Source organism: Bombina bombina, chromosome 2 (genome assembly GCF_027579735.1).
Source record: "Bombina bombina isolate aBomBom1 chromosome 2, aBomBom1.pri, whole genome shotgun sequence".
Taxonomy (NCBI): domain Eukaryota; kingdom Metazoa; phylum Chordata; class Amphibia; order Anura; family Bombinatoridae; genus Bombina; species Bombina bombina.
The window spans coordinates 293298699-293322236 of record NC_069500.1 but is presented as its reverse complement, the minus strand read 5'-3'; the positions used below and the strand labels follow the sequence as shown (position 1 = coordinate 293322236).

General features: G+C 34.9%; 1 protein-coding gene across 1 annotated transcript in view; it reads right to left on the bottom strand.

Annotated features, from left to right (window-relative positions):
- Window positions 1-23538, bottom strand: part of PRR16 (proline rich 16) — a 752278-nt gene that overhangs the window by 309739 nt on the left and 419001 nt on the right. The window contains exon 2 of the mRNA XM_053701595.1: window positions 11403-12295. Coding sequence (XP_053557570.1) covers window positions 11540-12295 — 756 coding nt within the window. The 3' untranslated portion in view covers window positions 11403-11539. The remainder of the gene's footprint in view (window positions 1-11402; window positions 12296-23538) is intronic.

Here is a 23538-nt window from a genome sequence, read left to right as displayed (position 1 = left end):
GAAAATGTCTTCTCTCCCACTCCTCTTCTAGTGTACATAGTACACTTATTCTAAGGTGAATTATTTTTTAACATTTTAAGGTGACATTCTATCAACTTGCATTTTTTCATATTTATTATATATATATTTTCTGAATTTTTTTGGGAGACGTCCCACTTGTGGCCTAATATTGGCTTTTTTTTACCAGTTTGTGTAAGTACGCAAACACACATTTTATGTCTTATTTGTGATTTGGTATACATTTATACACTAACTTATTATATGTTAATGCCATAATAAACTTTATTGCTACCATAATTGTTTTATGAATTTGTATTTTATCTAGCAGAAGGTTCTGTATTTCCAATACATATTTCCATTTTATTATAACCTTTTTGGCACCACCTTTTTTCTTTCTCTTTCCTTTTTTATGGTATTGTGTTGGCCATGCTATTGTATAGCTAGGGCTCTGTCCTACTTTATTGTATAACTGTGTATTCACATATGCTATATTAAGCAGTTGGTTAGCATATTTTTATCATGAATACAACCCCTATTTTGTTTTCTTATCACCCTTAGTTTGTATGATTGATTAATTTCATAATTTACCTGAGTTGTATTTACTTAATAGCACTTTATCACTATTGCATACATTAGGTTTCACCTATACACCCAATAGGGATTTTTTGCTTCTACATGTTCTGATACCCTGTTCATTTAGACCAGGAGTTTATTTTATTAGCTTATTTTAAATTGTGTAATTCCCTCTGTTTGTTTTTTTCCCCCATTTTTCACTCTGCTTTTAGTGCCTTCCTTTTTTCTTTTATTTTTATTAAATGCAACAAAACACTCATGTCATGCAATGCTATATTGTACTAAACTTGTTTCTCCTTCAGATCTAAAAACACAGGGGACCCCCTTAGAGATAAAGCAATGTTAGACTTTCTAGAATCTTCTGAGGGATCTTGTAGTGTTGACAATTCCATGAAAACATAACCTTTCCCTCCTTTTGACTGTTACATTTGTACAATTATATTATTCTGTATTATTCTATATAAAATTTAGGTCGAGATTTATGAAGATGCATGACGCAGATTTAGTGAATTCGGCGTGCATTAGCGAGCCTACAGCCAATAGTTAAGAAGCAGCAGCAATCAGAGCGCTACTTTTTAACCTATATGCCGCCTCTGAGTTGGCGGCTTGCAATCACCCTGGACAAGTCCAACGGGGGTGATTGGCAGCTCCTGCTCACTCACAATTGGCTGCACTCAAGTAAGGGGATGTATTGCATAAGCAGTGGCTTGTGCAATGTTAAATGTGGGCAGGGTATTGCTGCCTGCTGGCTGTGATGCCGGACAGACAGGCTAGTGGGAGTAAACCATGTCCATCTTGCCCTTACTAAATCTCAGCCATAATCTCTGCATCATATCTTCCTACATTTCATGCTCCCAATAGACAACAACACTCTTTGTGATGTCAGCAATAGAATGAACCTTTATTTCTTTTATTCTTAAAGGGACAGTCTACATCAGAATTTTTATTGTTTAAAAGATAGATGATTTCTTTATTACCCATACCCCAGTTTTGCACAACCAACACAGTTATATTAATACACTCTGTGATTACCTTGTATCTAAGCCTCTGTAGACTGCCCCTTTATATCAGTTCTTTTGACAGACTTGCAATTTAGCGAGAGATGGTTAGATTTAGAAGGAGCGCCAAAACGGAAAGGTTATAGTACTTGTTATGTAATAGATAAGATAATAACTTGACCTTATCTTTCTCTATGACCCTTGGACTAAAACAGATTAGGGTTAAGGATTACCCCTAGAGGGTGTGAAAATGGCAATGGTATGAGAGAGGACAAGGAGTATTCAATTTTCAATGAATGTTTGATTAATAGGTTGGACAAAAAATGAATCACTCTAAATTATATGTTAAAAGATATATTTGATACAAATGTAGATAAATTCAAGTAAACATAATATATATATAATCAGGTTACTAAACACAAGTTAAAAAACATCTGCGCTATTAACTTTATATGCGCAAAAATACAGTTTAAAAAGCCTAAAATACAATCTAAAATATCTTATGGTGTCTGTAAAACAGTGTGTCCACTAGGAGTGTAATTCCAAAAAAAAAAAAGAAAAACAGATTTATGTAAAATGGAACATTCACAAAGTGTGAATAGAAGATATACAATGTCTCAGTTTAGAAGTGATAGTAGAAGAGAGAACACTTACTGTGTGTGGATAACAGAAAAAAGTTAGACGTTATAGAAGAATGTTACTTGGATGTACACTTCCAATGTGCAAAATATGTAAGAAGCAAAATGAAAAATTAACTGATTAGCGTGACGGATAAAGAGTAAGCGTGAACGCTATAGAATGGTGTGCTTAGAATCGATACTTGTGACTGGATAAGAAACGTTACACTGATAGAGGGGTGAGTGAAAAAGATACAATGTGTCGGTCAGAGCGATAGCAGAAAAAATTAGACGTTATAAGAAAACGTTACTAAGATATACGTATCCACTATGAGCAATATTTATATGTGTATGGTGCAGAGCATAAAGTTAGCTGATTGGCATAACAAATAAAACAGAAAATAGGTGTGGATGCTATTAGTCGATACTAATTTAACTGGATGAGAAAGCGTTACACTAATGTAACTGCGTGAAAATTTCAAAGTTTGTAGATTATAAGGAGTGGATAAGTTTATTATCCAACAGAAAAGACAGATGGTTAGCAACACATTAAATTAAAAAATGTGTGCTTAATAGTTAATATTGAACATAAAGGAGACGGCGCTCCTAATACAGATTAGGACAATAATGTAGGAGACAGCACTCCTAATACAAATTAAGACAACAATATGGATTGGCCAATCCAACACAAATTAGTGTTATCAAAACAGCTGTTAGATCTAATGAGGTAAAAAAACGCAATACAGAATACAAATAGTATCAGATTAAATATAGCTATAAACACATAGATAAAGATTGCCTTACAGGCACCGAATATTGTTGAAGCGATATAAAAAGCTTATAAGGAATGGAAGCTATATGAAATAAAAGTCTCAAATTAACTCCTAATGGAATCCTATGAGTCCAGACAGTTACTGTTTTAAAAAAGGCAGTTAAAACTGAAAAGGATCCAAAAGGCAGATATCCGATCAGCTGGTGTCCAATCCGACAGGGCAATTGTTAGTAGAATATTTGACCAAGGATTTAAAAGCAAATGTCTCTGTTTAACCTGTATAGGGAGAAAAGAGAAAAAACGACTGGCAAAGCGAACAATACTCTAAACAAGAATAGGAGTTATGCTTACCTATCTCTAGCTAATATTCGGGCTGGTCTGTCGGGGTTCGTCTACGTGTTTCAACCTCTACCAAGGTCTTTATCAAGACTTGCATTTTAGCCAATCAGTGCTGATTCCTAGGTAACTCCACGTGAGTGAGCACAATGTTATCTATATAGCATGCATTAACTAACACCCTTTAGTTGTGAAAAACTGTCAAAATTAATTAAAGGGATGCTAACCCAATTTTTTTCTTTTTTTTAATTTATTCCTACTATAAATTTTTCTTCTTTCTCTTGCTATCTTTATTTAAAAAGCAGAAATTCAAAGCTTAGTAGCCAGCCCATTTTAGGTTCAGAACCCTGGATAGCACTTGCTTTTTGGTGGATACATTTAGCAAACCAATAAGCAAGCATAACCCAGGTTCTCAACCAAAAATGGGCCGGCACTTAAGCTTTACATTCCTACTTTTTAAATAAAGATAGCAAAAGAACAAATAATATTTTATAATAGGAGTAAATTAGAAAGTTGCTTAAAGTTGCCTGCTCTGGTCAATTTCTCCCTGTTACAATGTCCTAGTCTCTGATCGGGGCACTGTAAATATGGACAAGATCTGTATTAATGGGCTGCGTTATTATCGCAGGATTTAGATTCTAAACTGCCGCACATCTCAATCCAAGAAGCTATGCAAGCCACTCTCTCTTCTACATGGAGGGAATCCCATCTGAAGTTGCTTCATATGGTTTACTTTACCCCAGAAAAGGGGTTTAAATGTGGAAATGTTAACTTCAGCATATGCCCTAAATGCTCCCTTCCTTCAGCAGACCTTCTGCACATGCTATGGGCTTGTCCAAAATTTCAAATAACCATTCTTTGATCCTAACTGTAGAGAATATGTTTTTTCTTTATTCTCATTTAGAGAATAAAAAACTAAATTCTAAATTTATTAACTCAACTATTTTGGCCACTAGATACCTTATCTTTAAAAAAATGGAAATTGGGTACAGTCCCGAGCATATTAGAAGTAAAAAATTGTTTAAAGAAACAATGCCTTTTGGAACAAATCGACACCAATATAGATAACAATCAGGATATTACCAGATTTTTTCTTAAATGGTCAATGTTTATAAAAGCACTTTTGCCAAACGAAATTGAATTTTTAATATACCCCTTTCGTTATACGGATCTGGTCCTGCTTGGGATATGGTAAACTAAATTTGTTTTTTCTTGTTTTCTTTCTCCCCCTTTTTTTTCTTTTCTTTTTTTTTCTTTTCCTTTTTTTTTTTTCTGGGGGGTAAGACGGGGAGGGGGAAAAGGGAAAAAAAAATAACTCCAACAATGTGTTAAGATTTAAAATAATGGAAAGCTATTCCTTTCTTTCTTTTCTCTGCATTTTTTAAAATGATATGTCATTTTGAAGTAACTTTTTTCTTTTTTCTGTATTTGAAGCAATGATTTGGAATTGATTTCTTTACATATTGTGATTGTACTGTTGGATGTAAATAAAAAAAAGTTGCCTGCTCTATCTGAATCATTAAAGAAAAAAATTGGGTATAGTATTCCTTTAAGATAAGAGGCGGCCTTCAAGGGCTAAGAAATTAGCATATGAGCCTACCTAGATTTAGCTTTCATCTAAGAATACCAAGAGAACAAAGCAAAATTGATGATAAAAGTAAATTGGAAAGTTGTTTAAAATGATATGCCCTATCTGATTCATGAACGTTTACCGCAGATAAATATATGGCTTTATGTGGATGTAAAGCTTTGTGGTGAGCCCTTAAAGAAAATGGACTTTTATGTTGTTAAGAGGGTGAGAAGGGTTATTCATACATTTTAGACTATTCTTCCAAAACAGTGGCAGTTGAAAATAAGGATTGTACTAACATGTTCCAAACACCTACAATTGTTTTTAAAAAGCAAGCTTTGTGTTAGTCTAGGTAAATAGTCATAAATGCATAACATTATAATCTCAAAAAAAGTTTGTGAAAAGTGAGAAAATTAAACAGTATCTATCCAACACAAGTAAATTGTATTCAGTGACATCAATCAGTTATTCCTTTTGTGTATCACTGCTAAAACATTAAAATGAAAACTCACTCAAATTTGATTTTCACGAAAAAAGAATTCTTAATGAGACTACCTTCTTTTAATTGACTACTTGTGATCCTGTTAAAAATAAACTCCTTTATTATGCTACTGTGCAGTTTGCTATTACTCAAAATAATCATGAAGTGTTTTTTCAATAAATCTTGGTGGACAGTAAATCAATATTACACAATATGTCTGCAAACACTGTGTAGGTCTGTTTCTGAATAATAAACCCTAATTCGTAAATTCCCCTAAGTATTTTGAGAAAATTTTAAAGAGAAAAGTCTTGACCTGCTCAATTAAATGATTTCCAATCACGCTGAACACTATTCACTCGAGTCAACAGAATGTACCTTTGAACACTAGTTAAATCATTCTTGCACACATTTATACGTGTGCTGTGTAGGAAGCTCTGGCATATAATGATATAGTAGGACTAGTACTATACTAATGTGCTGTCATCCAAAATGAACCTTTATTATGTAAGGAAACATCAACCACAAAAACATAGATTAAAAACCACAGAGAATAAAGCCTATAATTCTAAATTATGAAGAAAGGCAGTGTGTGCACATAACAGGTTTCAGAAGCATTATTAAAAGAGAAATAAAATAAAAAATAACTTGCGAGAATAAAAGCATACTGTGTTTAAAATGGATCAGATTTTTGAATCAGCCGGCAGTTACTAGTATAGAGTTGAAATGCAAACTATAAGTGATTGATGCATCTAGATTGTTACCATGGTTATTGTAATTTCCTCCCATTGTTATTGTTCACTGGAATGGAAATTTAAGGGAGAAAAATAAAAATGTTATGTGCATCTATAAAAGGAAATACGTTCCTAGAGTATTTCATTTAATAAATGAGCAACTTCCAACTGTGATTTCTTTTTACCTTTAGATTCAACTGACCTTTACTGGAATGTACTTAGGACACCATTTTAAGCTTAAATTTGATTTTAGGCTCATATTTGCATATATATCTTTCTCTATTTAAACATAACCAAGGTTAACTTCCATCAAACTTTAAACACCTCTTATACTGAATCATGGTTAGTGATCAAACTGTGTGTTAAACCTCTTATACCGAATCATGGTTAGTGATCAAACTGTGTGTTAAACCTCTTATACTGAATCATGGTTAGTGATCAAACTGTGTGTTAAACCTCTTATACTGAATCATGATTAGTGATCAAACTGTGTGTTAAACCTCTTATACTGAATCATGGTTAGTGATCAAACTGTGTGTTAAACATCTTATACTGAATCATGGTTAGTGATCAAACTTTGTGTTAAACCTCTTATACTGAATCATGATTAGTGATCAAACTGTGTGTTAAACCTCTTATACTGAATCATGGTTAGTGATCAAACTGTGTGTTAAACCTCTTATACTGAATCATGGTTAGTGATCAAACTGTGTGTTAAACCTCTTATACTGAATCATGGTTAGTGATCAAACTGTGTGTTAAACCTCTTATACTGAATCATGATTAGTGATCAAACTGTGTGTTAAACCTCTTGTACTGAATCATGGTTAGTGATCAAACTGTGTGTTAAACCTCTTATACTGAATCATGGTTAGTGATCAAACTGTGTGTTAAACCTCTTATACTGAATCATGGTTAGTGATCAAACTGTGTGTTAAACCTCTTCTACTGAATCATGGTTAGTGATCAAACTGTGTGTTAAACCTCTTATACTGAATCATGATTAGTGATCAAACGGTGTGTTAAACCTCTTATACTGAATCATGGTTAGTAATCAAACTGTGTGTTAAACCTCTTATACTGAATCATGGTTAGTGATCAAACTGTGTGTTAAACCTCTTCTACTGAATCATGGTTAGTGATCAAACTGTGTGTTTAAATTCTTCTGTTAGGTATACCTCCTTTAAAGGGACAGGAAACCTTGAAATGTTCTTTCTTGATTTGGATAGAACATACAATTTTAAACTAGTAAACAATTAACTTCTTTTATAACATTTCCTTCATTCTCTTGTTATCCTTTGCTGAATGAACAACATTGCACTACTGGCAGTTGCTGAACACATCTAATTAGCCAATCACAAGAGACAAATGTGTTCAGGCACCAATCAGCAGCTAGCTCCCAATAGTGTAGGATATGTGCCTTTTCTTTTTCAACAAGGGATACCAAGAGAAAAAAGCATATTTGAAAATAGTGTCTTCAAATTACATGCTCTATCTGAATTATGCTAGATTAATTTTGACTTTCCTATCACTTTAAAGTAAACTACACCAGTAAAAGAATGGATCTGTATTTAGACTTTAAGGTCTATAAATAAAAATGACCGAGTCTTGAACCATATACAAATTCTAATGAAAGCACTAAAAAAAACTGTATAATTCAGTGACTCTATAACTTGCATTAAAGGACTTTAAAGGATCATTAGAATTGCATAATCGACTAACATAATAAAAAAGACAATGCAATAACACTGAATTTTAAAAAGGCAGTATATTTTTTTCTGACAAATTTCAAGATGTACTTCAATTTGCTAGCCCCCTGTACCATATGACAGCCATCAGCCAATTACAGTATCACAAAAGTATACACATGATCAGTAGCTGCAGTTGCACCAGAATGTGGATTTGAAAAGAATGTGCACAATTTGATAATGGAAGTAAGTTTACTGACACTTTAACCTTAGTGTCCCTTTAAAAAGATATGAAACCCCCAAAAAATAATAATGTATTTTGTGTTTCAGATAGAGCACACAATTTTAAACAACTTTCTTATTTATCTCTATTATCAAATTTTCTTTGTAGTCTTCGTATCTTTAGTTAAAAAGCAGTGACATAAGGTCAGGAGCCTGCCCATGTCTGAAACACTATATGGCAGCAGTTTTGCAAGAATGTTATTGATTAGCAAGAGAACTAAGCGACAGAACTATTTCCTGCAATGCAGTGCTCCGGATACCTACCTAGGTATCTCTTCAACAAAGAATACCATGGGAACAAAGAAAATTTGATAATGGAAGTAAAACTTTATTTAAATTGTATTCTTTTTCTGAATCACAAAAAAAAAAAATTGGATTTATTTTTATATCCCTCATGTTCTTGTGCAAAAATGTTTCTTTATCCTACACTCCTTAGAGAAAATCTGTAACCCAGATTTTCAAAATGCTCCAAATGACATAAACCAGCTAATTGATTTGCAGCATTTGCAGATGGCTGAATTAACTTTTTGCCCTTGGCATTATGGGACAAGCACCATTTTTACACAAAAGTAAGAGGTGTTAAATTTCCTTTTTAAAAGTGAAGTGGCAGAATGGTGAAACTGTTTAAATGTAGAGGGAACAATGGAAAAAGATTCTTTTTCTTGATTGATAGATTTACAGGATATTTATTGTCACTGTAAGTATAAGCTTTTACATTAAAAATGATGGTAAATAATATTGTTTAAGCAAAAATATTCCACTATTGTCAGAATACAGAAAACAAGAAGGTGTTCTATGTTGTAGATCATTCACAGCAATATCGATATTTATAGAGAAAAGTTACACTCACATATGGAGGAGCACAACCAAGTGCATGACAGGTGTTCTGGGACCTCTTAGCTGCCCCGCAAGCTCTCCTTAGGAGGCTTAGGTTAAGCACGAACTCTTCTCTTTCAGACCAAATCCCCAACTAACCTCCCAATAGATATGTCCAAGGAGGTCTCTATATAATCAGTGACACCGTGCCACTCTTCCAATGCAACAGGATAGGAACACTTGGCAGCTAAATCCAAACTGGAATCAGCAGGAGTATGTTAAAAAAGTATGTTAATAAAACATTAAAAATGTAACATGTTTCTCAGCAAAACTGCTGTTTCATCAGACATAAATTCAAATAGTAACACTCCTGCTAAAGAACCCACTGGCTACATACAAACCTTCTTGGACATATCTATTAGGAGGTCAGCTTGGGATTTGGTCTAAAGTAGAAAGGTTCGTGCCTAAACTTAGGATAGCTTGCTGGGCAGCTCAGAGATCCAGGGAGACCTATTATGCACTTATTTGTGCTTCTCCAAACGTGTGTAAATTTTCTCTATACACCATGAGGCACTTTCTTATTTTCTGTATTTTCTAGAGTTATTAACGATGAACCTGACCAGTCCTTTGGAGAGCTGCCTTTTGGGGAACCCACAGCAATCACCTCTCATTTGGACTTTATTCATTGCAAACAATGAATGACGTCATTTTATTTAGTTTCTGTTTTTAAAGTCTAATATGAAACATTTATACATTTCTTAATATTGTTACTATATTTGGCAACTGGTGGGCAGTGGCACCGTCTATTGATTATTATTATAATATTTTACATAGATAGATAGATAGATAGATAGATAGATAGATAGATAGATAGATAGGCAATGATTCTTTAAAATTAACCAGTCTAGATGTTGTTTTCAACGCGTAAACTCGCAGGGGCAGCCCTCATGAAATTCTATAGAAAAAGGGGCTGTCCCTGCGAGTGGCGAGATGTCTCCCATAGAAATAAAAGTTCACAATGGTGGATGAAGTACAGAGGAAGACTCTGGCATATGTTTAAATGTTAATATTATGCCTACTACAAATCAAATCCCGCTAATTTCAGTGCACTATATTTTTAAATTGATGGTATGTTTGTATGCATAGGTTTGCCTTTCAGAGTAATTAGTGTTTTAATTATTTTGATAAAAGCTTTCCACATTTTAATTTGTGAGGGTGGAAATGTTTACAAAATTACACTGAGATTTGGAGAGAAATCACACATCATCTTTGGAATTTTTTTTAGACCTTGTATTGTAATGTATGAGTCTCTGTTTCACATAAAGAACACTAAATAGCAACATAAACATTTCTCAAGATAACATTTGTGTTTCTAAATTTTGTTAAGGGCCTCACCATGCAGACAAAACTTCTTAGAATATCTTGCCTGAGCACTAAGGCTTGAATATCAGGCCCAAAGAGAGAGGGAGATAGAAAAACATATAGATAGATAGATAGATAAATAGATAGATAAATAGATAGATAGATAGAATTCAAATCTACAATGCTGCCACCTTGTACATGTGCAAGACTGGATTGCAGGTCACATTTTTAAACTCATTTTATTATTAATATTTATGTATTTATTTATTTGTAAAGCTTCACAATCACGGGTCAAGTCGAGCATGGGAACAGAGTTCCTGCACTATTTTTTCAAGTGGAACTAAGTTCCCTCTAGATAGAGAACAGAAACACTTCAGTAAACTCTGCTGCTGCTGGTGGGAGGAGCTGGAGCACAGTCTAGTTAGAGGGATAGTGAGAGCCTCTAGTAATGAGCAGTAATATTCCTACAATGCACTAAATGCAAGCTTGTCAGCGATCCTGCTGTGTGATCACCCTGCACTGTGTGTAACACATGGTGTTTACATTTCTGTGTGGCTTGCTCTGGGGTTAGTTAGCTCCCCTCAGCAGAAATAGGACTATTGCACCTCAAGTGGGAGAGACTCTATAACAGAGGAGGATTCTCAGGCCCAAAGGCAACCATTCAACCCTTTGGCCCCTATTTAACAAAGGTCTGTCGATCCTGATCCGACAGTGCGGATCAGGTCCGACAGACCTCGCTGAATGTGGAGAGCAATACGCTCTCCGTATTCAGCATTGCACCAGCAGCTCTTGTGAGCTGCTGGTGCAACGCCGCCCCCTGCAGATTCATGGCCAGTAAGGGGTGTCGATGAACCCGATCATACTCGATCGGGTTGAATTGCGGTGATGTCTGTCCGCGTGCTAAGAGCAGGCGGACAGGTTATGGAGCAGCGGTCTTTAGAGTTCCCACACTTTTTTTTGTAGGACTTGACCCCTGTTTACAATATTCTGCAGTTCCTTTTATTTTCTATATTGTTTTTTTGCACTCCTTAAGTATAAAAAAGGAGATACAAATAGCTTTGGGTTTTTTTTCATAAAGAAAAAAAAAATATTTTACCCTAAAAAGAAAATTTACACATAATATTTGTATATAGCAAATATATACATCTGTTACACAAGAAATACAGTTATACTTACCAAATGTTTGGGGGGTTTTTGCCACTTTTTGAAGAGGGTAGGGCTATATATTTTTTTTTATTTTTTTTATTGCTTGAAAGTGCTCATGTCAGTTTATTTCAATTATGTTCATTTAAATAAACTATAATTTGAAAACATCACACGGTTGTAGTGGTTGATTTCCTCAAAATAGTTTTCTGAGGTTTTGGTGTAGTCTGGGGTGGCACAGGTCCCGATTTTTGAGAAGGGTGACTACTACCAATGTTTACGCCTAATAATCCATTTTCAATGGGAAGAGATGGTGGCGGTTGAGGAGCTAAGGGAGGACAATGATGTGGAAGCTTTCCTGCTAAATGTAAGGGTTCACCTTGTAGATGTACCTCTCTGTTTTTAATTTCAGATCTTATATCACAGTCAGGACAGTAACCATGGTAAAGTACATTTTCACTAAATCGCACACGTTCTCTTGTTGAAGCTTGAGAACAACGGTCCTTTTCTGGTCTGTGTGTCACAGGCTGTGCTTGGACTTTATCCATTTTGATATTATGATGAAGAGTACATCTGTCACCATTGGGAACCTGGATAGGACCACCAGGTAAACCACCATTTCTAAGTAGCATTCCATTATTCTTTCCAATACTTAATGAGGTATTTAACCTAGGCATGTCTTCAAACTTTACTGGTGTCATACGTGGCGGCGGCCGTGGTGGTTTAGACTTTCTGAGTACTGTAAGGATAGCAGATGGATGCACTGGGGGATTTATTAATGGTGCATTAGCACGCTCTTTTATCTTCTCTAAGCTGGAAGCAGTTGTGCTACTTGAGCTGCTGTTAAGTGTGTCTGTTTTGGAGCTGTCTGTCATCTCATCTTCTAGTTGTAGATCAGAAGTTAGGGTATCAATCTGGTCAACCACCTGCATAAACAAATAAATAATATTTAGACACCATATATATAGGGTAATTTTAAAGATTAATAAAAAAATAAAAATAAAACAAATGTAAAAATTTGCTATATAAATTACAAACATCAGCCGCTTAAAGGTATATGTAACCCAATTTGTTTCTTTCATGATTCAGATAGAGCATGCAATTTTAAGCAACTTTCTAATTTACTACTATTTTCACCTTAATGTAGCCACCAATCAGCAAGTGCTACCCAGGGTCTGAGCCAAAAGTGGTCCAGCAACTAAGCTTACATTCCAGATTTTTCCAATAAAGATACCAAGCGAACAAAGAAAAATTGATAATAGAAGTAAATTAGAAAGTTGCTTAAAATTGCATGCTCTATCTGAATCATGAAAGAAAAAATTGGGTTTCATATCCCTTTAATTTCATACACTAATACTGCAGCTGCTAAACAGGAATTGCACATTTTTACTACTAGAAGAATTTAAACATTCAGTTTTAAACAGCAAAAAAAAATGGTAATGTTTATAGGATCTTTCTTCTTGAACACAAATATATTATTCAAGTTTAGTTACCATAATGAAAAAATACATAATCTGCAAATTAATCAAGAGCAGAACCATTTAAAATATTAGAGGGATACCTTTAAGTGAAAATGTTTACTCTAGATATTACCATTTATATTGAGATTCCCAGCCATAATCAGCACTCTTTATTTAAAAGGTCTAGAAATACAACTAGTAACAAAGCAGTCCTTTCATGCTATTTCTGGAAGACCATTCTGTATCTGTTTCTTCTTTATTTAAATGCTTCCTTTTAAACAGTCTTATATATCAACAAACATTTTATTGCTAAAAACAGAAGTGTTCATGATGTCTAGTGGATAGAATAACCTATGTAAGTGCACAAATTGCAAACGTAAATAAAAAGCAAATAGGTTTCTAAATTTAGATAGAACATCTTTGAAAAATATTTCATCATGAGCAATAATTTGCTCATCTTTTGATACCACATGAAATGCTATCATATAAAGAAACATTCCTTAAAGGGACACTAAACCCATTTTTTTTTCTTTCATGATTCAAATAGAGCATGCAATTTTAAGCAAATTTCTATTTTACTACCATTATTTTTTCTTCATTCTCTTGCTATCTTTATTTAAAAAGCAGGAATGTAAAGCTTAGGATCCATCCCATTTTTGGTTCAGAATCTGGGTTACACATTCTTATTGGTGGCTAAATGTAATAATATAATAGTTATTAAAAGTTATCTAGAATAAACATATATATATATATATATATATATATATATATATATATATATATATATATATATATATATATATATATATATGTGTGTGTGTTAAAAATATATTACAGCTGAAATATCATTTTGTTGTGTGACTTTACTGTATATGTTGTTATGATAACTTATAATAATAATAATTATATTATTTATATAGTAATTATGTCCCTAAGTGGAATAAAAGCACGCTTAGAGCATGGTTTTGGCCTTAAGCACTGAGTACCTTCTTAACCAACCTCAGACACTCAATAGGCTGAGTATGTTATCCAAGATTAAGAGGTCGATTTACCAAATGTCTGTCGGACCTGATCCGACAGTGACGATTAGGTCCGACAAACATCGCTGAATGTCTTCTGAGCTTCTGGTGCAATGCCGCCCCCTGCAGACTCACGGCCGCCAGCAGGGGGGGTGTCAATCAACCCGATCGTACTCAATCGGGTTGAATTGTGATGATTCCTGTCCACCTCATCAGAGCAGACGGACAGGGTTATGGAGCAGCGGTCTTTAGACCGCTGCTCCATAACTTGTGTTTCTGGCGAGTCTGAAGACTCGCCAGAGACACAGGCCCTCAAGCTCCATCCGGAGCTTGAAAAATGGGCCTCTAAAACTAAATTAAAGCTTGATCAATTATTACAATTAGCAATAGAGATGGACAAATATTTATGAACTTTTTTTTAGAAATAACACATTTTTGTCAGATTTGCACTATTTAAACAAATGTTGTTGCACATTCATTGTTCATTTTTTGCAAGAAAGAAAGGTCTATGTGTACCAATATTCATGTTATTTTACACATTTATTATATAACATTCTTAGCTGTGTTGTATAAATTTATATCAATAAAGCATATGGAGGTTTTTTTTCCAATGATAAGTGCTTTATAATGTCCTGCATGTTAACGGAAATAGATGAGCCATTTTTTATGTTGACACAATCAAATTCAGCCATTTTCATTTTGCATTGGCAACACTTTATTATAGGTCCTATACTTAATATGTCCTGTTTGGCTTATCATAATCCAAAGTTCTTGATACATAACTACACATTAAAAGGGCAATTTTCCACTTAGCAAATTCCACACTTAAAAGTACTTGATAAACACCAAGGCAACACCTAAAATTACTAACAAAAAACCCTCAAATGTTTAGTATAGAATATTGGTTTTGAGTATGGGAAAAACATACTGACATTATTCCTATCATATTAGATGATGTCACCAAATAAATACCAACAAAAGAACATTTACACTAATAACATTTGTTTCAAATATTAACACAACAAACACTATACATATAATGCCTCTCTACAAATCTCTTAAAATAAATATGTTTCACTTTGGTTTTGGAGCATAACAATTTAATTTCACACGTAACCTATCAACATCACTACAAACTGTTAATATGGATCAGTCAACAAACAGACCCTTCAAGCAGTGATATAATCAATAAACCCCCAAAAAATTCACCTAGATTACGAGTTTTGCGTTAGGCTTAAAAAGCAGCGTTAGCCGGTCCTAACACTGCTTTTTAATGCCCGCTGGTATTACTCGCTCACTTTTTTGGCCAGACTTGGAAATACCGCTAATCCACTTACGTAAGTTGCGTATAATCTTTTTTTAATGGGACTTGCATAGCGCCGGTATTATGAGTCTGCCAAATAGTGAGCGGTAGACCCTCTCCTGTCAAGACTGGTACCGCATATTAAAGTCAGTAGTTAAGAGTTTTACACTACAACGCTGTAGCATAAAACTCATAACTAAAGTGCTAAAAAGTACACTAACACCCATAAACTACCTATTAACCCCTAAAGCAAGGCCCTTGTTCAATCCTATTGGCTGATCCAATCAGTCAATAGGATTGAGCTGGCATTCTATTGGCTATTCCAATCAGCCAATAGAATGCCAGCTCAATACTATTGGCTGATTGCATCAGCCAATAGGATTTTTTCTACCTTAATTCCGATTGGCTGATAGAATTCTATCAGCCAATCGAAATTGAATGGACGCCATCTTGGATGACGTCATTTAAAGGAACCTTCATTCAGTGTTAGCCGTCGGATGAAGAGGATGCTCCTCGTCGGATGTTTTGAAGATAGACCCGATCCGCGCCAGATGTATGAAGATAGAAGATGCCGTCTGGATGAAGACTTCTGCCCGTCTGGAGGACCACTTCGCCCGGCTTGGATGAAGACTTCTCCTAGCTTTGTTGAGTACTTCGGCCCGGTTGGATGAAGACTTCTCTCGGTAAGGTGATCTTCAAGGGGTTAGTGTAAGGTTTTTTTAATTAGGTATTGGGTGGGTTTTAGAGTAGGGTTGGTTGTGTGGGTGGTGGGTTTTAATGTTGAGGGGGATTTGTAATTTTTTTACAGGTAAAAGAGCTGATTACTTTGGGCCAATGCCCAGCAAAAGGCCCTTTCAAGGGCTATTTGTAATTTAGTGTAGGGTAGGGCTTTTTTATTTTGAGGGGGCTTTTTTATTTTGTTAGTGGGATTAGATTAGGTGTAATTAGTTTAAAAATCTTGAAATTTGTTTATTATTTTCTGTAATTTAGTGTTTTTTTTTTTTGTACTTTAGCTAATTTTATTTGCATTTAATTGTATTTAATTTAGGGAATTAATTTAATTATAGTGTAGTGTTAGGTGTAATTGTAAGTTAGGTTAGGTTTTATTTTACAGGTACTTTTGTATTTATTTTAGCTAGGAAGTTATTAACTACCTATAGTTAATAACTATTTAGTATCTATTCTACCTAGTTAAAATAAATACAAACTTGCCTGTAAAATAAAAATAAACCCTAAGCTAGCTACTATGTACCTATTAGTTATATTGTAGATATCTTAGGGTTTATTTTACAGGTATTTAGTTTTAAATAGTAATTATTTAGTTAATGATAGGAATATTTATTTCGATTTCTTTTAATTATATTTATAACTTTAATATAGTGGCAGCGACGTTGGGGGCGGCAGATTAGGGGTTAATAAATGTAGGTAGTTGACGGTGATGTTAGGGCCAGCAGATTAGGGGTTAATAATATTTAACTAATGTTTGCTAGGCGGGAGTGCGGCGGTTTAGGGGTTAATATGTTTATTATAGTGGCAGCGACGTTGGGGGCGGAAGATTAGGGGTCAATAAGTGTAGGTAGGTGGCGGCGACATTGGGGGCGGAAGATTAGGGGTTAATAAATATAATGTAGTGTCTGCGATGTTGGGGGCAGCAGATTATGGGTTCATAAGTATAATGAAGGTGGCGGCCATGTCCTGAGCGGAAGATCAGGGGTTAATAATTATAATGTAGGTGGCGGCGATGTCGGGGGTGGCAGATTAGGGGTTAATAAGTGTGAGATTAGGGGTGTTTAGACTCAGGGTTCATGTTAGGGTGTTAGGTGTAGACATAAAATGTATTTCCCCATAGGAATCAATGGGGCTGCGTTAAGGAGTTTTACGCTGCTTTTTTGCAGGTGTTAGACTTTTTTCAGCCGGCGCTCCCCGTTGATTTCTATGGGGAAATCGTGCACGAGCATGTTACACCAGCTCACCACTGACTTAAGCAGCGCTGGTATTGGAGTGCGGTAAGGAGCAAAATTTGGCTCAACGCTCACTTCTTGTCTTTTAACGACGGGTTTGTAAAAACTCGTAATACCAGCGCTGTAGGTAAGTGAGCGTTGAGGGAAAACTGCTCGTTAGCACCGCACAGCCTCTAATGCAAAACTCGTAATCTAGGCCATTGTTTTGTTTGACTTTAATAGCGCTAATTTGATTTTTGCATCCAAAATTGGGAGATTAATGAGAGATAATGATTTCCTGTTGTTTTTCGGGCGATAACTATTCTGAGCTTGAGGGTTATTAAAGGCAGAAGAATTTTTGGATTATGATCACTGGAAAATGCACTGTGATCCCAATCCAATATCACCCAACATTTAGAAATTGTTATATGCCAAAAAAGAGCAAGACTGTGAATCTATTGTATATGTCTGAAAAGTAATCATGCATATTTTTTTCTTAAAAAAAAACTTTCAGATTACAATTATTTTACATGAAAAACATATTGTAAATTGCAAAACAGTTTTACTTATTATTACATATCACTATGTATAGCTATACACAAGATACAAAATTGGCATTTGATTTTTAATGCATGGTTTTCAATGCCTGCATAATTTGAAATGCCCCAAATTATGTATTTGCTCTGGGTTTGCAAGCTGATAAAGTTTAATTGTATCTGTGTATATCCTGAATAATGTTAATGCCATGACCCAAAATATTTTCAAAATTTACTAGTTTATTATCAGTTTTGCCAAAATAGATTTCTCTGATTTTTTTTTTCCATCTGTGTATGTGCTTATAGGGGCCAATTTATTAAATGCCATATCAACGTGATTCACAGTAGTGAATCCTGTCCGCTCAGCTTCGCTAAATGCAGACAGCATACGCTACTGGCATTTAACTTTGCACAAGCATTTCTTGTGAAATGCTTGTGCAATGCCGCCCCCTGCACATTTGCAGCCAATCAGCCGCTAGCAGGGGGTGTCAATCATCCCGATCGGACCTAAAAGTTGGCAGACAAGCTAAGCTTTTTAACTTAAGTTTCCATCAAGCTGTAAACTTCAGAGGTAGATTTAACAAGCAGTGGATGCTGCTATCTACCCCTGAAGTTTCTGCAGAAACAACACATTGCCTTTAGTACAATTTACTAAACCTTTAAAAAGTAAATACACATTTTACACATAATATATATAAACATAGAATATATATAAACATAGAATATAGAATTTGACGGTAGATAAGAACCAAAAAGACCCATCAATTCTACCCATGTGTGCATGTTTGTGCCTCTATGTGTGTGTGTGTCTGTGTCTATGTTTGTGCCTCTATGTGAGTGTGTGTGTGTGCATGTGTACATGTTTATGCCTCTATGTGTGTGTGTGTGTGCATCTTTGTGCCTCTATGTGTGTGTGCGTGTACAAGTTTGTGCCTCTATGTGTGTGTCTGTGTGCATGTTTATTGTTCTGTGTGTGTGTGTGTGTGTGTGTGTGTGTGCATGTGTGCATGTTTGTGCCTCTATATATGTGTGTGTGTGTCTGTGTGTATGTTTGTGCCTCTATGTGAGTGTGTGTGTGTGCATGTGTACATTTTTGTGCCTCTATGTGTGTGTGTGCATCTTTGTGCCTCTATGTGTGTGTGTACAAGTTTGTGCCTCTATGTGTGTGTCTGTGTGCATGTTTGTTGCTCTATGTGTGTGTACATGTTTGTGCCTCTATGTGTGTGTGCATCTTTGTGCCTCTATGTGTGTGTGTGTGTAAAGGTTTGTGCCTCTATGTGTGTGTCTGTGTACATGTTTGTGCCTCTATGTGTGTGTGTCTGTGTGAATGTTTGTGCCTCTATGTGTGTGCGTGTACAAGTTTGTGCCTCTATGTGTGTGTGTCTGTGTGCATGTTTGTGCCTCTATATGTGTGTGTGTGTGTGTGTGTGTACAAGTTTGTGCCTCTATGTGTGTGTCTGTCTACATGTTTGTGCCTCTATGTGTGTGTGTGTGCGTGTATGTTTGTGCCTCTATGTGTGTGTGTGTGCATGTTTGTGCCTTTATGTGTGTGTGTGTGCATGTTTGTGCCTCTATGTGTGTGTGCATGTTTGTGCCTCTATGTGAGTGTATGTGTGCAGTGCCTGTGTGTGTGTGTGCATGTTTGTGCCTCTATGTGTGTGTGTGTCTGTGTGCATGTTTGTGCCTCTATGTGTGTGTGTGTGTACATGTCTGTGCCTCTATGTGTGTGTGTATGTTTGTGCCGCTGTGTGTGTATGTGCCTCTATGTGTGTGCGTGTGTGTGTGTTTGTGCCTCTATGTGTGTGTGTGTACGTACATGTCTGTGCCTCTATGTGTGTGTGTGTATGTTTGTGCCTCTATGTGTATGTCTGTGCCTCTGTGTGTGCGTGTGTGTGTGTGTTTGTGCCTCTATGTGTGTGTGTGTGTGTGTGTGTGTTTGTGCCTCTATGTGTGTGTGTGTGTGTTTGTACATGTTTGTACCTGGCTTGTTTGTGTGCATGCTTATGCCTGTGTATGTGTGCATATTGTATTTGTGTGTTTGTGCTTCTATATATGTGTATGTGTGTGTATGTGTGTGTGCATGTTTTTGCCTGTGTGTGTGCATGTGTACATGATTTTACCTAGCTTGTTTGTGTGCATGTTTGTGCCCGTGTATGTGTGCCTATTGTAACTGTGTGTGTGAACGCATGTAGGTGAATTTTGTGTGTGTATGTGTGTGTCCTCTGCACGTCATTCCATTCCTTCTCCTCAATGTTATGTTTGCTAGGTTGCATCAAACTATCTACACCATAATTACAGAGAAACTATAAACAAATAAAATTATATAGCACTCAGAACATTGTAATTTGATTTATATTCACTTCAAACACAAAAATTGTAGCAGAGCCAGACATTGCAATGTCCCCTCACAGTTGCCTGTAAAAAGCTGCCTTCGCCTTAGAGCTGAATGACTTTAAGTTCAGGCCGCTCCCTACTCCTGGTTTATTTTACATGTAGACAATAATGACAGTGTCACAAGATGTTTATATATACAGCTGCTCATGTCATTGTTGTATTGTCATTACCACTTTTTCATTGGGGACATTTCTGTTCCTGTGCACTGCTTGGAAAACGTCAGTTTTATTCATACAGACACCGTTTCTTTAGTACAGATGCATTATTTAGATACAAGAGTCAATAGCATAACTATAACTATGTCTTGAAGTACAACAATAAATACAAGCAACTTCAAATGAGGTATAATGCTGTATGTGAGCTATTAGTGTGTTATTTTTAGGTATTTGTAGAGCACCAACAAGAGAATTGCACAAAATCAAATTAATATGTAATTTATTTGTCAATCTGTTACAGAAAAGCAAATTACTTTTTAATATAATTAAAGCATTAATTCCTGTAACTATCCCCATTTGTTCCTGTAACTATTCCTACTGGTAGTTATAGAGGTCAGTCTATCTCTAGTCACTGTCAGGAACAGGGAAGCAAGGAAAGAAATTACAAAAATAAATACATTGCATAAGGGAAAAACAATAAGTGACTGAGAAATAACTGCACTGTAGCAGAGAGAGAAATGCACTGAAATTATAACAAATGTGACCAAACTTTTAAAAACAATATCCTACAAAACATGAATACATTTTGACAAAAAAAAATCAGTAATAGAATTTGTTAAAATTAAGGTTATTGTGATTTAGTGCTTTTAGTTTTGTGACATTATTTGTTGGATTTTAAAGGGAGACTAAAGGAACCTTCAAATCAAAATTGCACACCCCATGAAATGATTCATTATAAATAATTTAACAAATGTAATTATTTATTTTCTCTCCTATTCCTGTAGTTTAATTCTACAAATGGTAGTTTTTTCCCTCTTCCTTGAAAAGCTGAAGTGCATTTTGTGGAAGGCCTCCAACATATTCCACAGTGATTGAGTAATATACATAGAACCTAACTGGCAACAGCAAAGAAAGTAAGATAAACAGCATTCAAGAGGCCTTTAAAGGGGAGTTTCATCGGCCTGGAAAACAATGAAAACTTAATTAAAGGGATACTAAACCCAAACATCTTTTTCATGATTCGGATAGAGCATGCCATTTTGAGCAGCTTTCTAATTTATTTCAATTATCAATTTTTATTCGTTCTCTTGCTATCTTTATTTGAAAAAGCAGGAATACAAGCTTTGGAGCCGGCCCATTTTAGGTTGAGAACCTTGGTTGCGCTTGCTGATTGGATGGCTAAATTCAGGCACCAATCAGCAAGCCCTATCCAGGGTACTGAACAAAAAATAGGCCCGCTCCAAAGCTTTCATTCCTGCCTATTTAAATAAATATAGCAAGAGAACTTAGAAAAATTTATAATAGGAATAAATGATAAAGTTGCTTAAAATTGCATGCTCTATCTGAATCATAAAAAAAATTGGGTTCAGTGTCCCTTTAACAAAATTATAGCTATAAATGCTTTTATGCAGATATTTTGTAATGATGTGAAACATTTCTGATGCATAAATAAAAATGACTTTAATGCAAATCAATGTACCATTTACTACAAAATGACAGTTTAAATGCTTTCAACTTTAATTTACCATAAAGGAAAATGTGCTTGTTTGGCCATTTTAGTGAGTAATTAATTTTTTTCTTTCTTAATCGTATATTTTATTTAAATCATGAAGGGTTAATTCTGACTTCTAGGTCCATTTAAAGGATTATGGGGTTAATCACAATCTATTGGCCATCTATTTGGGTCGGTTTTTGGCTGGAAAAGCACACGTTTCCTTTCAAAGCTATTACAATAATGGGTTTTTGGCTGTTTCTCTGAGCAATATTTTCTCAATGATCACAGTCCATTTTCTTGATACTTTTCAACAGGTTTGAAAGAGTATTTTACACTTATTGAATTTGACACCTAAAGGCATTTCTTTGCAAGTATTTCAAGACAATTTGGAATAATTCTATTTTGTTGCACATGTACAAGACACTGTAAAATGGCCACAGATGGCATTTTAGGTATAATTTATGTATTCTAGATTCATTAAAGCTCTATTTATAACTATTATATAGTTCGTCTGCAGTGGACAAGACAAACATTTATATATATATATATATATATATATATATATATATATATATATATATATATATATATATACTGTATAAATATAAATTAAGAGACCACTCAAATTTTTTTCTTAAATTGGATTGCACCTTTGTGACTGGGGGTTCAAACAGGATTGCGCCTTCACGACACAAACAGATTTGCATCTTTGTGATTGCAAAGACAAAATCTACAGTGTGGTTTCCAGTTTTTGTGGCTACATTAATGAAATCCTGGTCACAAAGGATTCACAAAGGATTCCATTTGAAAGCCTTGTAACGAAGACCCAATCCTGTTTTTTTCAGCTATATCATTTCAATGGAGCATTTTACATGGTTTACCATGTGAGAAGTGTTAAAATAAAGTTTTAATAAATAATGAAAGTATATTGCAAAGTTGTTTTACCACTGGTCACAAAACGCATCAAAAATACATTACAAAGTACACGTACACTCATAATAACACCATCTAATAAATATTTAAAAAACATATCGTACACATAAGTTATAAGGGCTCAAAGTTATAAGGCAGTCAAAGGGCTTAAACATTGAGATATATACAAAAACATCTCTAAAGATTTTATATATATATATATATATATATATATATATATATATATATATATATATATATACATATGTATTTTTGTGTTTAAATGTGTATTTACAGACAAATATACACATATATATATATATATATATATATATATATATATATATACACATAAATACATATGTACACACACAATATATATATATATATATATATATATATACAGTGGGGCAAAAAAGTATTTAGTCAGCCACCAATTGTGCAAGTTCTCTCACTTAAGAAGATGAGAGAGGCCTGTAATTGTCATCATAGGTATACCTCAACTATGAGAGACAAAATGTGCAAACAAATCCAGACAATCACATTGTCTGATTTGGAAAGAATTTATTTGTATATTATGGTGGAAAATAAGTATTTGGTCACCTACAAACAAGCAAGATATCTGGCTCTCACAGACCTATATCTTCTTCTTTAAGAGGCTCCTCTGTCCTCCACTCATTACCTGTATTAATGGCACCTGTTTGAACTTGTTATCAGTATAAAATACACCTGTCCACAACCTTAAACAGTCACACTCCAAACTCCACTATGGTGAAGACCAAAGAGCTGACAAAGGACACCAGAAACAAAATTGTAGGCCTGCACCAGGCTGGGAAGACTGAATCTGCAATAGGCAAGCAGCTTGGTGTGAAGAAATCAACTGTGGGAGAAATAATTAGAAAATGGAAGACATACAAGACCACTGATAATCTCCCTCGATCTGGGTCTCCATGCA